The 15,731-nt window shown below is 38.0% G+C and overlaps 1 protein-coding gene across 1 annotated transcript in view; it reads right to left on the bottom strand.

Moving 5' to 3' along the window:
• LOC116266724 (uncharacterized) overlaps positions 1 to 15,731 on the bottom strand; it is a 41,294-nt gene that overhangs the window by 2,149 nt on the left and 23,414 nt on the right. The window contains exons 2-3 of the mRNA XM_031648034.2: positions 392 to 521; positions 55 to 288 (exon numbers count right to left, since the gene is read on the bottom strand). Coding sequence (XP_031503894.1) covers positions 55 to 288; positions 392 to 521 — 364 coding nt within the window. The remainder of the gene's footprint in view (positions 1 to 54; positions 289 to 391; positions 522 to 15,731) is intronic.

The raw sequence follows: 15,731 nt of genomic DNA, 5'->3' as shown, positions 1-15,731 counted from the left end.
AAATTTCTAAGGAACAAAAATGTAACGACAAACTCTGACAGCTCTTCTGCTTACCACATCAGTTGCTCGGCTGAACCAAGTTGCTGAGGGAGTTCCAGACCTACTAATATTTGATGTAGCAGAAACAAATTTCTAAGGAACAAAAATATAACCACAAATTCTGCAGTGTCTCCCCTCTTCTGACAATGTAGGAGTTGCTCGGCTGAACTAACCATGTCTACAGCTGTCAGTTTGAATGACTTAGGAGGAAAAACCACGTTCTGTGTGGGCTTTGACTTAAGGCATGTGCTGCACGTAACAAATGCTTCTAGGTTATCTGCTCCTAAGCTAAGAGCATTTTGCAAACTACTTGCATTGCAGAAACAACATCGAACGGTTAGCAAAGTGTCACCATATCATTTGAAATTTTTCTCTGAAAGTCTCAATGTTATGATGAAATTCAGTCTCAATTTGATCACGTTTCCTGGACACAGTTGCTGCATTTCTGAAAATTTTCGCCCATAAGCCATGGAACTCTAACCCTGCAAAGAGAAAACTTTCAAGTCAGCAATCTTCCTAGTTTACTGAGCCAAGAAAAGCTTGTAAACCAGTAATGTGGAGTGGCCTTTTGTGAAAACATTAGAGAAAACACAAAAATACCATAATTCACAGCTAGCCAATTTTGGAAAGGACATCACTGGGTTTCTTGGATGTGTTGGATTAGGGGGGTGATACATCTAGCCAATTTTGTCACAAACTGTTTCACAATTCACAGCTGCTCATGAGACCTCGCTCTGGTGATAGACCTTGCCTCATTGATAGACCTCACACAGATTTTCCAATTTGTTCATGTGAAGGAGCGTTATGACAAGAAAGAAAAAGAGAAAGAAAAAATAGAAATGCGAACTGCAAATTGATATAGGATGTGAGACAATAATGCCTAGCCAGAAACGTACACAAATTGAAAATGAAGAAAAAAACAAGAGCATCAGATGTTCATTTGTCTGCATGGAGATGGGACTCCAATCAGTTCAAAGTGAAGAATAAAACAAAAACATCATCATTTGCTCAAAGTTATTCAAATCTAAACGTTCTGTAACTAAAGAGCACATAACTGGATATGAGAAAAAAGAGAATGTAATCCAGCAACAATGATGGAATGCCAACTTACAAACCGCGTAAGGAAGACAAGCAAAAATTACTTCCCATATTGCCATTCCAAGTTGACAGCAACAATCTTGCATACATTACAACATCTTTAACTGGAAAAATGCATGAGATGCATCAATGATGAACATAACACATTATTCAATAATCCCATTTGAACAGCAGGTGAATGCAGATGTCCATCTCTACAATATAGACAAATTGGCAAAAAATGTTCACTTCACTATAAAGAGCCACTAGTAACATGATGCTCAAATGTACTTCTCCAGTAGCAGAGCCAGAAATCAAGTCAGGTAGCGCAAAAGCATGCAATTTAATGAAAACAAATTGTAAAGTACGGTAATTGCTTTAAAAAAAAAAATCAAGAAAATGAAAAAGAAATGGTTATTACCCCATAGTTTCTTATACACCTAATATTCAACATCAATTATTAAGCACAACATGCCTTCCTCTAGCACTCAATTATTTATTAGGGGAAAAAAAGAAGAAAAAGACAAGTCCAAAACTTAAACCTGAAATAGACATCTGTTGTTCCTTACCATTTCAAACGTAACCATTTCAACGTATGAATCCAGAAAAATTTCTTGTATCATTCAAATCTACTTGCTGTCGATTAACTGCAACATAAAGAGCACAAAAAGAGCTCTGCTCAGCAACTAATTTCACCTTCTTCTCGAGCCCACACACACAGAAGTAGGAAATTTCACATTTTAATTAAATTTCGTTGGAAGACTTATGTGCAAAATCAAAAGCACAAAAGTGAAGCCTTCTTGTCAAGCGCAAACACTGTGGAGAACCAGGTCAGAGACACTAAGAACCAATCACATAATTGTACATTGACTACTTTGGCTGTCATAAAATTTTCCACCTCAATTAAGTGTCCTCTTAAGTGCGTTTGTTTCACTCAAAAGCTATCCATGGATGCCTTCACATTTTGAGCGAGAGAGAGAACAAAATGAGAATGTTATTAAATTAAAGAGTGCAGAACAATAGCATGCCCCTTAAGGACTAACAAGAAATAGCAACCATAGATAATTATGAATACAAAATAGAACTTATGAATACAAAAGATAGAACAAAGGCAGTTTCAAAAGTGCAGTTTAAGAGAAGTGTGTTTGAGGCCAAAGGAGGGGGGTAAAATCCCTAAATCTCATTGCAAAAGCTTGACGATGAAAAGGAGTGAATATGAAATGTTTTTGAGGAAGTTCATATGAAAATAAGTTTTAGAATTTCAATGTGACAACTGGGGAGGTTCAAGTCTCTTTTACTTTTTCTGTTAAAAAAAAAAAAATTGATGAGAAGACATAGTAAGCAAAAGGAGAAAATGCTTGGTTCATAAAGAGAAGCGAAGGCAGTGAAATAGGAGATGGAGTGGAAGAGAACAGAAGCCACCAGAATAGGGAAGTATGGGCAAACCAGCCAGTGACACAAACATCTCCACACGAAGCAATATATCTCTGTCCAGGGGAAGAGGATGACAGAACAGGAGAGGAGAAATGGACAAAGGAGAAAAGAAAATCAAACTGGAGAATAAGGGGTATTTGATGCCCAACAGTCTACCTAAATTTTACATTTTTTTTCCAGGCAATGCACTTGTCTTTTTTCTTGAATCCAACTTGGATTCAGGAAAAACTTCCACGGAAAAAAGGTGGCCCCAAAGGGACACAACTTTTTTTTCCACGAAATTTTCTTGCAACACCTCTGTCTCCTCTCTCTCTTGCTTCACTCCACCAACCCCTTTTTGTTTTCCTTTTCCGACTCTCTATCCCCCTCATAGGGGGCTGCTGTCAGGAAAAATACAGAGAGATTAATTCTAGAAGGAAAAAAGAGGAACGAGGTGGAATTAAAATGCACCGTCTTCCAGTATCTGAGGCCAGCATCGACCATGGTGGCCACAAACTGTCTAGAAGTGGCCCCATCTTCCAGTAGATGAGGCCAGAATAGACCATGGCAGCCACGAACTCTCTAGAAGTGGCCCTAAGAAATGCATCCCTAAAGCTTTTCTACGGTACTGAAGAACATTTGAGGCAACCAGGCCTTCCAAGGACTAGAGGGGTTAATGGTAACCAAAGAGATAAGGAATGATTGACCACACTTTAACATGTGCTGGGAAATGGCTGTACCATACAGAAGCTGCAGAAAATAGGCTGTCATTACAGTTCCTCATGTCTTCCACATCCTACAAAAGCATAATGATGTTTAGTTCCAAGAAAAAAAATTATGTCCTCGAAAGAGGATGATTCATGCACCATTTAGAAAATACACAGAAAACTTCAAAAAGGAACAGGTAAAGAACGAGATTGAGTTATAGTATCAAAATTATCATGGTCATGGGTACACACGTGCCAGGGTAAATGTTAATCAAAAGATTTTGTACCTAAGGTTTGAACTTTGAACACAGTGTGGTCTTGTACATTAATCTAACTAGTAGGCGTAATTAAACTTCCATACAATGTCACAGCAGGCAAACATGAACCATGGACTAAAGGGATCACAAGAATTTGGGTTTATATTCATTGGTTCCACAATAATGCATATACATTCTGAATATCAATTTCATGCAAGGCCTAATATTATGGAGAATGAACACCTTCTCTAGGCATCAAAGATCCAGTAACTAGACATTTGAAAAACATAAACTTAATTGTAATCCTAATGCTAATACTATAAATATATTCAGGGACACAGTTACTACCTCAATTTGCTGTTAAAAATGAGTGGACAAGTAAAACCTCCAAGCACTTCCAATATGTAATGTTACTCTCCCAATGCAGTCTGAATAGTAAACTTTGAGGATGACTACAATGAACAGAGATCTTTGAGCTGTATAGGAAAAAGTGTCACACTAGTTACACCAAAAACCAATAATAACAATGAAAAAAGGAACAAAAAATGTATAAAGCAATTTCTACATACAAATTGTCTTCAACAAGAAACATTCCTATTTCAATCTTCTGCAGGGAAACTGCATGAGAACTAAAGGAGATCCTTAAGCTATAATTGCAAAAGGGGATGGATAATTTATGTTTCAGAACTTATTCAGAAGTAGATCAGGCCCCTAGTTGGTACTTCATTGAACAGATAATAGGACACCAACTGAAAAGTGTGTTATCCTAGCACTGTCTCACATTCACAAAGTTGCAGCTACTGGGTGGGCTCATCTGCACTCATATTTGTACTGAAAAATCTTGATAGAATGCTAGGTGATGAAAGCAGGTCCATGCTTTCGTTAAAGCACAATGTTGAAAAGTGGCAATGAGAACAAAACCTGTGAAAGTGAATTAAAGTTAAACTTAGATACACTCATATACGTATACAAAACCCTTTGTATTTCCATCAAGTAGGCAAAATCTTTTATAGAATAAAATAATCTATAAAATTTGAGTGAACCAGTGAATTTTTAAGAGTAAACTTGGTGGATTTAGGAATAGTCTGGCACCACTCCTCTTCCCTGGTTGCGCCATTCCGCCTTTGGTCTTTCTTCATTGATACAACGGAAATACTCTGATACCACGTCGATGGAGTGAAATTGCAGAGAAAGAACTCTAACATGGTGAATAAGATTTTCAGATCTTATACTCTGTCATCAGCTATAACTAAGGGAAAAAACAAAGGAAATTCAAAGAAATAACTGCTGAAAGTGAATGACAGAAAAATAAAACTGAAATAAAATAGAAAACGAAAAACTAGCTGGGGAAATATTTCCTTCTACATTCCATCCATAACTAAAAATAAAGAAATAACAGAGGAAATATTTCATTTAAGATTTCAGAACTGTTTCAAAAATGTTCCCTCCAAGTACAAAGTACAACTCTTTAAACAGAAAAAATAGTCATTTGTATGCAAACTGTTTTCCCTATTTAAAACGTCTTAAAGCACACATATGGAACGGCTTTTGAAATCTTGGATGAAATCTTTATTGCCTTGTTCATGTGATTGACTTTCAACAGTTACCTTCTTAAATTTGCATTCTTTTCCTTTTAGTTACAGCTGTCGGCAAAGTTTAGGATCTAAAAGTCCTATTCACTACACCATATTTCGTATTAGAACTATCTGCAGCTGTTTCCCTGCATCAATTTGGTATAAGAGTATTTTCATTGTATCATTCAAGGCGTCTTTGGCTGTCTAAGACTCTTTGACTTGCTGTTAAGCCTTCTTGTGTATTGCTCCTCTCGTCCATTCACCTCCTCCTTTATACTCGACACTGCTTCTTCTGCATTCTCTGCTGCACCACTTGACACATTTGTAACTAATTTTCTGGAGCACCAAGAAGAAGATAAAGGGTGAAATGGAAGAAGGATAAGACAAACACCAGAACAAAGGCCACGAAACTCAAACACAACTGAAGCATTTGTAGCAAAAGGTTGTCAAAACATTGTTATAGTGAATAATTGTTGCATTATTTGCATAAGTTTAGTGTTCATTGCCCTAAATTCTTTTGTCTCAAGCTTTTTCTCATTTTCAATTATCTGCTGGGGAAGTCACTTGGAGTGAATATCATCAACAACCATCAAGTGAACCAACATGGTGTGAAAGATCTTTCCATATATAGTTTTACCACTCTAGAATGATTAGTATATATATATATATATATAAAACCTGAAATCCTCCAGCCGTGCGGATGCTCCGAACTCTACACAGCCCGATGCATCCACATGCTGTATGAAAATTAGATTTAGTTTGGAGAACAATATTACGGCGGCATGGCTCTTCCACTTTTTTTTTTCAAAGATCTGACTACATAGATGTTATTGTAATTTCAAAAATGTGTTGATATTGGATATATAAATTAGATTTTGGGACAGAGAAATAAGACTTTTGAATTGTGATCCTTTTAAACCCGACTCAACATACAGGATTTTAACAATGTTTTTTTCTTTTTAAGTTATAACTTTGGGCGTCCAGCACATTACATTATATGGTTAAAACCCCATAATCCCACAGAAAATGCTATCGAAATCCGACACACAAGTTAGATTTTTCATTTTAACACGCCAATTTTTCACAAATTTAAAACACTAACATTTTTTACTTTAGTTCCTCATAAAATCTAATCAAAGCATCGTTTTTGGTCATTTTTTTTCCTAGTCTAGGAATTTGGACCTTCCATGTTCGAAGTTACATTTTAAAACGACCCGAATAGAAATTGGCCAAAGGGCTACAAATAATGGAAAATCAAATCTTTGGATCTCAGCGTGTACCTGTCTCCTTAATGACATTTCACATTTTACCATAATAAAGGATGCTATCATGCTACTATTTTTACCGTTTATCTAAATCCTTTACTTTGGGTTTGCTGGCCAGCCATTCACCGTGCCTCAGAGTTAGATCCAGAAGCCGGCCGTTTTTTACTTTAAGTTTTATGTGCTTTAACTAGAGGCACCACATATTCAATAAATTTTGCATCGGTAAGAAATGAGAAGTCACATCTACACTATATTTATTTCTCATCGATTTTAGTAACACGAAGATACAATCAACTTCCAACTCTGAAGAAAAATATTTACCAAAGAGCGCAGCCTGCTAATACTAACAAAAACAAGCACCTAATTTGTAATCAGTTAATTCCCAAACAGAAGAAGGTAACGAGAAAACATCGAGGGTGGAATCCTTCACCTCTGCGAAGTCCTTGATTGTGAATCTTTTCCGGTAGAAGAAACGAGAAACGAGAAAAAAGTTGGAGAGAAGTAGATGGAAGAGTGCGAAGAGAAAGGAGGAAAGAGGCGGCGAAAGAGCGGCGAAGACGAGCAAATGACCTGAAAGAAAGAGACACGGAAAAGCAGACGGAAAAGGAGAGGCTTGCAGCCGATAAATTTGCCAGTTGGACCGGGAGACACATAAAATACGGACACGTGAACGAGTCGGATATGTCTGATTATCGATCAGATTTGATTTTATTTAGCTATTTAGCTGAATTTGATAAAGAAATTAATTAAGGTTCGACTACCAATCAAATTGGAATTTGACATGCAATTTCTTAACTGAATTCGAGACATTATCCAAGTGAGATTCGATAAAATGCGCAAAAATGTCAGAATTTATGTTAGTCGGATTTGAATTCACTTTTTAAAACATAAATTGAGTCCAAAGTCCGGATACAACTGTAGGATCTGATGAGTTAAATTTGGTAAAGATTGGATCTGATCGGAATTCAAACTATTTACATCTCTAAACAAGAGAGAGAGAGAGAGAGAGAGAGAGAAGGAATCCAAGTGGTTTGTAAAATGTTTCTCATGGTTCAGTATGGAATGGAATGTAAAATGTTTCTCATGTTTAAGAAGAATGGAATTTTTTTTTTCTCAAAACAATTCCTTTCTCATGGTTCAGTGGTTTGTTTCCTTTGCTTATTTGAAATAAAAAAAGGAATCCAAGTTTCAATCCAATTGTAAAATCTGATGAGTTGAATTTGGCAAAGAGTGACTCTGATCCAAATTGAACAACTCACATCCTTAGACAGAATACAAGTCAGAGAGGGAGAGAGAAAAATTCTTTTACTAGTTTCTTGGCAAAAAAAAAGAGAAAAGGAAAACATTTAGCTTTTCCAAAGAAAAGAAATTCTGTCTAATTATGGGCCTAACGGCAGCTTTCCCATGTGCCTTTGCAAATTATTCCATTTTTCAAATAGCCATTGAATATGAAAGATTTTTAAGTAATCAGTTAATATCTTTTCTCCTCATAGGTTCTTCTATGCCTCAAAAGCCAAGACAAACTCCTGTTCCAAGATCGGAAGGCGTGTCCTTCAAGAAGAAACGCATGATGAACCCCGTTTGAATATGGATTTGGGAGAGGAAAGCAATTCCCAGAGCCAAATCTTGCATCTTCATGTAAGACTGGGGTGCAGCGGGTCGCGGCGGAGCCATGAAAGCTGCCTCAGTCCTGCCCGGGCCCAAATTTAAATGGGCAGGGCCGTGCCCGGGCCCTGGCTGAACCTGACTGGGCCCCATAAAATTTTCTTATTAATTTTAATAATTTTTGTAATTTTTCGTTACAATATATGTACATGTATATGTATATAATACAATATATTTAAAATTTTGTTATTAAAAATAAACCAGGCAAGGCTGAACCCAAACTGAACTAGTCGGGCCGGCCCAGCCCAGCCTGATGGCCACCCCTACCTTCATGGCATTAGAGGGCAAGCTGTTCACTGTGGTCTGGTCATTGTTTTAAGATGCGGGTGCGATGATTGTTTTGAGGTCTCTCTCTCTCTTCTTCCCCAAGTTTGCGCCAGCCGTGTCCCCTTTTTTATTTATATTAGAACTTCGCCCTGGTGTTCCCTTGTAAGGGCAACACCTATGGTTAAATGATTTAAATTTTATTATTTAATTCAGTGATTACTTAAGCTAAATGCCGCATTAATTAGTTATATCTGTTCATTAATATCGTCACTAGATATTGGATAATTTATTCCTTACCTTTGACAACAATTTCAAGCATGTCTTTGCAAATTACACCTTTGCCCTTATCTTTCAAGGAATTGTATTTTTGTGTCCCCCAATTACAACCAGGTCTTATTGAGCTAACACACACAGTCTGTGATTTTCTCCTAACTTGGGCCGTTAGATGGCCGAGATCCTGCTCTTCCAACCAAGCCTTGTGCATAGACAAATGTCATAGCTCTAAGAAATGTAAGTAATTCAAATTTGAATATGAATAACTGCTACAAAGGGCAAGAAAGAAAACGAAACTGCATGAACCTGAAAAGCAGGCCGGTGTTACATTTCCTCCTTCCTTTAAGAAAATTTCATCCTAGAAAGTTTCTAAGGGTTGGCAAATAGAGAATATTTGATATTACAATCTCTTTCACAGGTAGAATACGTGAGACAGTTGGTGGTGGAAAATACGCTTCTCCATGGTTATCTATGTTTGGCAGGGTAGAAGCGGAAGTAGAGATGTGGTATGATGATAACAATAAGGAATGATGTTAAGTAGATTACGATGAATTCAAATTGGGGCGTGAAATGTAGAGATGAAATATTGCTAAGGATGGACTGCATTTAAGGCCAGACCCCTAGCCAATTGTTACAAGATGTGGTAAGATTATAACATCCATTGCCAGAAATTCACAGCCATGGAAGTAAACTTGTCTAGAACTCCACAACAATGTGGCAGTAATATCAACAAGCATTTATTGATTTGACATTCAAAAAATGACAACAGACCTACAAAATTCTGAGTTTGATTCGTTACAGCCAAAGAGCTCATGATTTAATCGCCTATAGTAGGGTATCTTCTTCAGTTGAAGCATCACCCTTCAAGTAATATCTAGTCAAGAATTTAAAAACCATCTCACGTCCAACCTGCACAAGAACAAATAAGATCGATAAATATGTATCCAAAAAGTTCATCATAATACCAATATTATAGAAATTTCATATGCTTTACCAATAAAAGCAATTCACCATGTTTGTTGATCGATCAGAAGGTAATACTCAACATATAGATTCATGCAGTTGAAGCTCAACACAGAATAATGTCAACAAGTACATGATAAATCTACATAATTCAATAACATATCAAACACTAACAAATGCACACCAATTAACAAAATGCACGCAAATTAACACTACATATCCATAAAGCAAAATACATAACATGTATCAAAACTATACAATCTATTTCAAGACCAATATATTGTCCAACATATGAGTTACCACTTACCATCTATACTGTTAGTTCAGGTACAATAGACCAATACCCATCTTGTATATGAGTCTAACAAGTACAAATCCAACAAAAAAACAATTAATCACAAAACAATTAATCCAACATTTGTGGTTACACTTCTGTTCAATAAACTTCATATCTTGTAGTTTTTGCTTTGCGATGACATTGTCAGTTTCAGTAGGCCTATCTACTTGCTTGCCATACTTTATGTTGAGATACTTCGTCAGCTGCTTCAAAAGTATCAAATGATCTAAAGATAACACCCTTGTATCAATATACTCAAGGTTCTCATTGCTCCCAATTATCATATATGTCTCGCAACCTTCCTTTGAACACCACATAGTACTTCTGGCGAGGCGTCAACTGTGTTGCCCTATTCAAAACGAAATAGATGTCAAACATACACATGCAAATATCATTAATTGATAAACAAACTTACCATTCAATTGATAATTTGTAAAAATTTGAGTTGTTATAGCTGTTTTTATCGAATTGTTGCTTTCTCGTTAATGTGTTTGTCTTGCAATTTCAGGTTCACAAAACCATTATCATTCGATAGAGCATCTTCATCAACAAATTGCTCAGCATTATGATTTTGTTCAATTATGAAATTATGTACATATGTAGTAAAAACAATTTGAACTTGTTTTTGAAATGGATATTGCACTTGAATTTTCAATATTTGACTGTTCTTTCAACATGCCAAAATTTCCTTCTACTACGTGTCAGAGTGATGAATGTCTATGGCTGAATAATTCTTTGAGAGTTTTAGGTGTGTGTGCCTTAGGTGCGTTAAACTCAGGACATATGATAACAATACCCCTGATAAGGTGTTAGCAAACCAACAATGTTTGTATAACACCCCCCCAATCAGAAGGATAATATTTTTCTATAAGTCAACATAAATTCTACAAACTTTGTTGATTGCCTATATAAATGTATGCAATTTTGATGGAATTACTTACCTTGTGGCACAACAAATGGGTCGGTTAGATGATCAATTGTATTGTATAGTAGTATTCTTGAGTCTGTCTCACTTCCTTACCATCTTAGCATGACATAGTGGAATTGAGTTTCGAATCCAACTATAGCCATAATATTTTGAGAGATGACTCATTTTCTATGCAAAATCTTGTTTGATTTGATGTTGATACCCATGCAGGTGCATGAGTGCTATCAATTGCTCCTAAACAATCCTATATGTATATATGCAAGTTAGACATCTTATATATGTTATGGTGAGAGTATGATTATGAAATCACCTAAAAATATAAGAAGAACTGTTCATATCGTCGAATACTAGTTGGCATGTCATTGTTGGGCCGCCAAATATAATCCTTACCTAATACACATATTGCTTGTAGGACAAAATTGACATATTTGTTTATTGTTTGTCTAGAATGTTGAAACGTATTGTGAGTGGCACGATTGCGCGCATTATCTCTAATGGTCAATGAAGAAACAAAATGTGCACGAGAGTAGAAGAAAGCACACAGATGTAACGTGGAAAACCCTCAACTCGAGGGAAGAAAAACCACAGGTGAGGAGGTCTGGTGCCCACTAGCCTCCAGACACTCTCTCTCTTCAACACTTCATTAACACAAATATTAGGGTTTACAGAAGTATAAGTAGTCCTAATTAGGACAAACCGGATCGGGTACGGATCCAGACCCGAACAACAAAACCCGTCAACACTCCCCCTCAAGTTGGGCATACATATCAAACATGCCCAACTTGGATACATTTCTCTCAAATGGAGTTACACTTAAGGCCTTGGTTAGGACATCAGTAGTTTGGTCTTCAGACTTCATGTATGGTAGCGTTAATTCCTTAGCATCAATTCTTTCTCTGATGAAGTGACGGTCGATCTCCACATGCTTTGTTCGATCATGAAGAACCGGGTTGTTAGCCAAGTTAATTGCAGACTTGTTATCACAATACATCCTCATAGGCCCTTCAATCTCTATTCCAATATCTGTCAGTAAGATCTTCAGCCATAACAATTCTGATACCCCAGTAGCCACAACCCTATATTCAGCCTCTGCACTCGAGCGGGAACACACATCTTGTCTCTTGCTTCTCCAAACAACTAAATTTCCCCCCAAGTAGACGCAGTATCCTGAAGTAGATCTTCTGGTGTCAACACAGCCTGCCCAGTCTGCATCAGAATACCCTTCAACTTCAATAGATCTTTGTTGCACATATAGAAGTCCCTTTCCGGGATTCTTCTTCAAGTAGCACAAAATTCTATCCACAGCCTTCAAGTGCATATCTGTAGGTGCATGCATGAACTGGCTCATCACATTTACAGCAAATGTGATATCAGGTCTAGTCAGAGTGAGATAAATCAGTTTGCCAACTAGACGTTGATATCTCCCTTTAGCTTCTTCACACAATAGTTCTCCATCTTTGCTACCAAGTTTATGCCCAGCATCTATAGGAGTAGAGGCTGGTCATCCCAGTTTTCCTGTCTCCTTTAGTAGATCCAGGGTATACTTCCTTTGATTAAGTACAAGAGTTGTACCTGATCTAGCAATTTCAATACCCAGAAAATACTTCAGCTTACCAAGATCTTTTAGATCGAATTCAGTAGATAGTAAACCCTTTAATCTTGCTATCTCTTCCTTATCATCACCTGTAACAATCATATCATCAACATAAACCAATAGTAGAGTAACTTTACTCTCTCTTCTCTTTACAAACAGGGTATGATCTCCATTTCCTTGTTTGTAGCCATGTTTCTTCATAACAAGTCTGAGCCGTTCAAACCATGCTCGAGGAGACTGTTTCAGCCCATACAAAGCTTTCTTCAATTTACAGCATTTTCCAGGCTTCTCAAAACTGGTGGCATGCACATGTACACTTCCTCTTCAAGATCTCCATTGAGAAAGGCATTTTTTACATCAAGTTGGCACATCTCCCAACCCTTCAGCACCGCCAATGAAATAATAACTCTAACCGTCTTCATCTTTGCAACAGGAGCAAACGTCTCTAAGTAGTCGATCCCATATTTCTGACTGAACCCCTTGGCCACCAATCGTGCTTTGTACCTCTCAATGCTCCCATCTGGTTTGTACTTAACAGTGTAGACCCACTTCGACCCAACCAAGTGGGCTGCTTCAGGAATATCAACCACCTCCCATGTCTGATTTCTGTCTAAAGCTTCCATCTCTTCTTTCATTGCATGAGACTACTTAGTGTCACCCTGAGCCTCTGTAGCATTCCTGGGAATCACAACCACAGCCAAGGAGGATACAAAACATTTATAGTCAGTGCTCAATCTAGAGTAAGATACGAAGTTACCAATAGGGTGCTGGGTACATGACCTGACCCCCTTTCTCAAGGTAATAGGAAGATCCTCCTTTTCTTTTCCAGTCTGAATTTCTCTTCCAACATCTTGCTTCTGAACACGACTTGGATCATCCAAGGAAGAAGTAGGATTGGGATTCGGTGTAACCTCCTCATCATCAATCACCTTGTCAGTACAAGCTCTTCTCCTGGAATACACCTGTCCAAACATACGATTACCCTCTTGTTCTGTCACCATAGGATGCTCTCCCTCCTTCTCCTGTTCATGTACATCAGTAGTCGTCCCCTCTTCATCTTTGCCATCTTCATCTTTGCCACGCACCTTGGCAACAGGATTCTCTTCACGCCTGTAATCCATAAAGTCTGTAAACTGAATTTCCAGTGTGGGAGAATACTCTTCCTTAGACATTAATTTCTCAATCACCTTGTCAGTACAAGCTTTTTTCCTGGAATACACCTGTCCAAACATACGATTACCCTCTTGTTCTGTCACCATAGGATGCTCTCCCTCCTTCTCCTGTTTATGTACATCAGTAGTCGTCCCCTCTTCATCTTTGCCATCTTCATCTTTGCCACGCACCTTGGCAACAGGATTCTCTTCACGCCTGTAATCCATAAAGTTTGTAAACTGAATTTCCTGTGTGGGAGAATACTCTTCCTTAGACATTAATTTCTCCCCCTGAAGAGAATTCTCACCAAAATAAGAGACATGTTCCAAGAATGTGACATCTTTGGTAATGTGAAGACGACCAGTGGTGGGATCTAGACATTTATAACTTTTTTGAGTGGAAGAATACCCAAGAAAGATGCCCTTAATAGATTTGGGATCAAGTTTTTTCACATTGGGGCTGTGGTTATGTATGAAACACACACATCCAAAGACTCGAGGAGGAAGATAAAAAGGTTGACTACTCCCTGGAAGCATAGAGTAGGGAGTACGACCCTTTAGCACACGACTAGGCATGCGATTAATCAAGTAGACACTAGTAAGGATTGCATCACCCCAATAGTATTTTGGGAGATTTCTTTGGAACAGTATGGCTCGGGTGACATTGAGCAACTGACGATTTTTCCTCTCAGCCACCCCATTTTGAAGGGGGGTATAACTACAGGATGTCTCATGAACAATCCCCCTCTTTCGAAAGAATTCTTCAACAGTGAGACACAGATATTCACGAGCATTATCAGACCGAAAAGTCTTGACAGAATTTCCATACTGGTTTTCCACTAGGAGGATGAAAGTTTCAATAATGTGAGGCACCTCACTACGATCTTTCAACAAATACACAAAGGTACACCTTGAATAATCATCTATAAAAGTTATAAAGTATTGAAAACCACCACGAGAATGAATGCCCGAAGGCCCCCACACATCAGAATGAACCAATGAGAAAGCTTTATTAGAATGACTATTTGAAATTGGATAAGAAGCTCTAACATGCTTCGCAAACTGACACACATCACATGATAACATGGAAATGTTTAAACTAGAACATAGTTCAGGGAACAAATGTTTCAAAATCCCAAATGGGAGATGACCAAGGCGTTCATGCCAAAACAAAAATAACTGACGATACTCTTCCTCCTTCTTCTCTGTTCTGCTGACTGCTGACATAAGAGCTGTGACAACGCGTATAGGAAGCCGATACAGCCCATCAGACACCAAACCAATCCCAATCCTCTTCCCTGTCACCAAGTCCTGCAAAACACAACGTTTTTCAGAAAATATAAGCTCACACTTCAGTTCCTTGGTAATCTTACTAACAGATAACAAATTTAAGGGAAGATGAGGAACATGTAAGGCATCATGAACTAAAAAATTATTTAACAAGGAAAGACTCCCATTCCCTGCCACAGAAGTAAAGGAACCATCGGCAAGGGACACACGTTCCTTTCCCGAGGATAGCTTGTAGTCATGGAAAAGCTTGGGGTTGCCAGTCATGTGATGAGTGGCACCGCTGTCAACAATCCATTCACCCATATAAGAAGTACATTCTCCCCCTAAAACAGCCAATGCCTGATTGATCTTCACCTCATCTGGTGTATCTGTTTGACCAACATCAATCTTGCTCAAATATGCTCGTAGCTCACGAATCTGCTCTGCAGAAATAGAACCTTTCCCATGACTCAGACTTGTTGCAGACGATACAGGCTTCTTCCCACTCGAAGACCTCCCCCTACTATCCTTCTTCTCTAGATATAGGTCCCAACAAAAATCCCTAGTATGACCAAGTTTTTTGCAATGTGTACATTTTCGGGAAGAACGAGGAGTTCCCACAGGGGCACGGCTAACATAGGCAGACTGTTCTTCCGCCTTTCGTCCACTAGAGAGCAGCCTTCTCTGTTCTTCAGCTTCAACACGGGAATAGACATCTTCAATACTAAATGATTCGTCAGAGTTAAGAATCTGACTCCTTATATTTTCAAAGTCATCATTCAGTCCGGATAAGAAAAGGAATACCCTGTTTTCCCATTTATCAGTCATGTACTGCATCTGGTCGTGAGGACACCTCCATGGAATATCAGAGTGATAGTCAAGGTCCTCCCACTTAGATTTTAATGCTGCATAAAAGTCTGCAACCGAGAGAGCACCTTGTCGCAGGGAATAC

This window comes from Nymphaea colorata, chromosome 13, assembly GCF_008831285.2.
Source record: "Nymphaea colorata isolate Beijing-Zhang1983 chromosome 13, ASM883128v2, whole genome shotgun sequence".
NCBI classification, from domain to species: Eukaryota; Viridiplantae; Streptophyta; class Magnoliopsida; order Nymphaeales; family Nymphaeaceae; genus Nymphaea; species Nymphaea colorata.
Note: the sequence above shows the minus strand (reverse complement) of the source record. Positions and strands in the feature narration are given on the sequence as shown.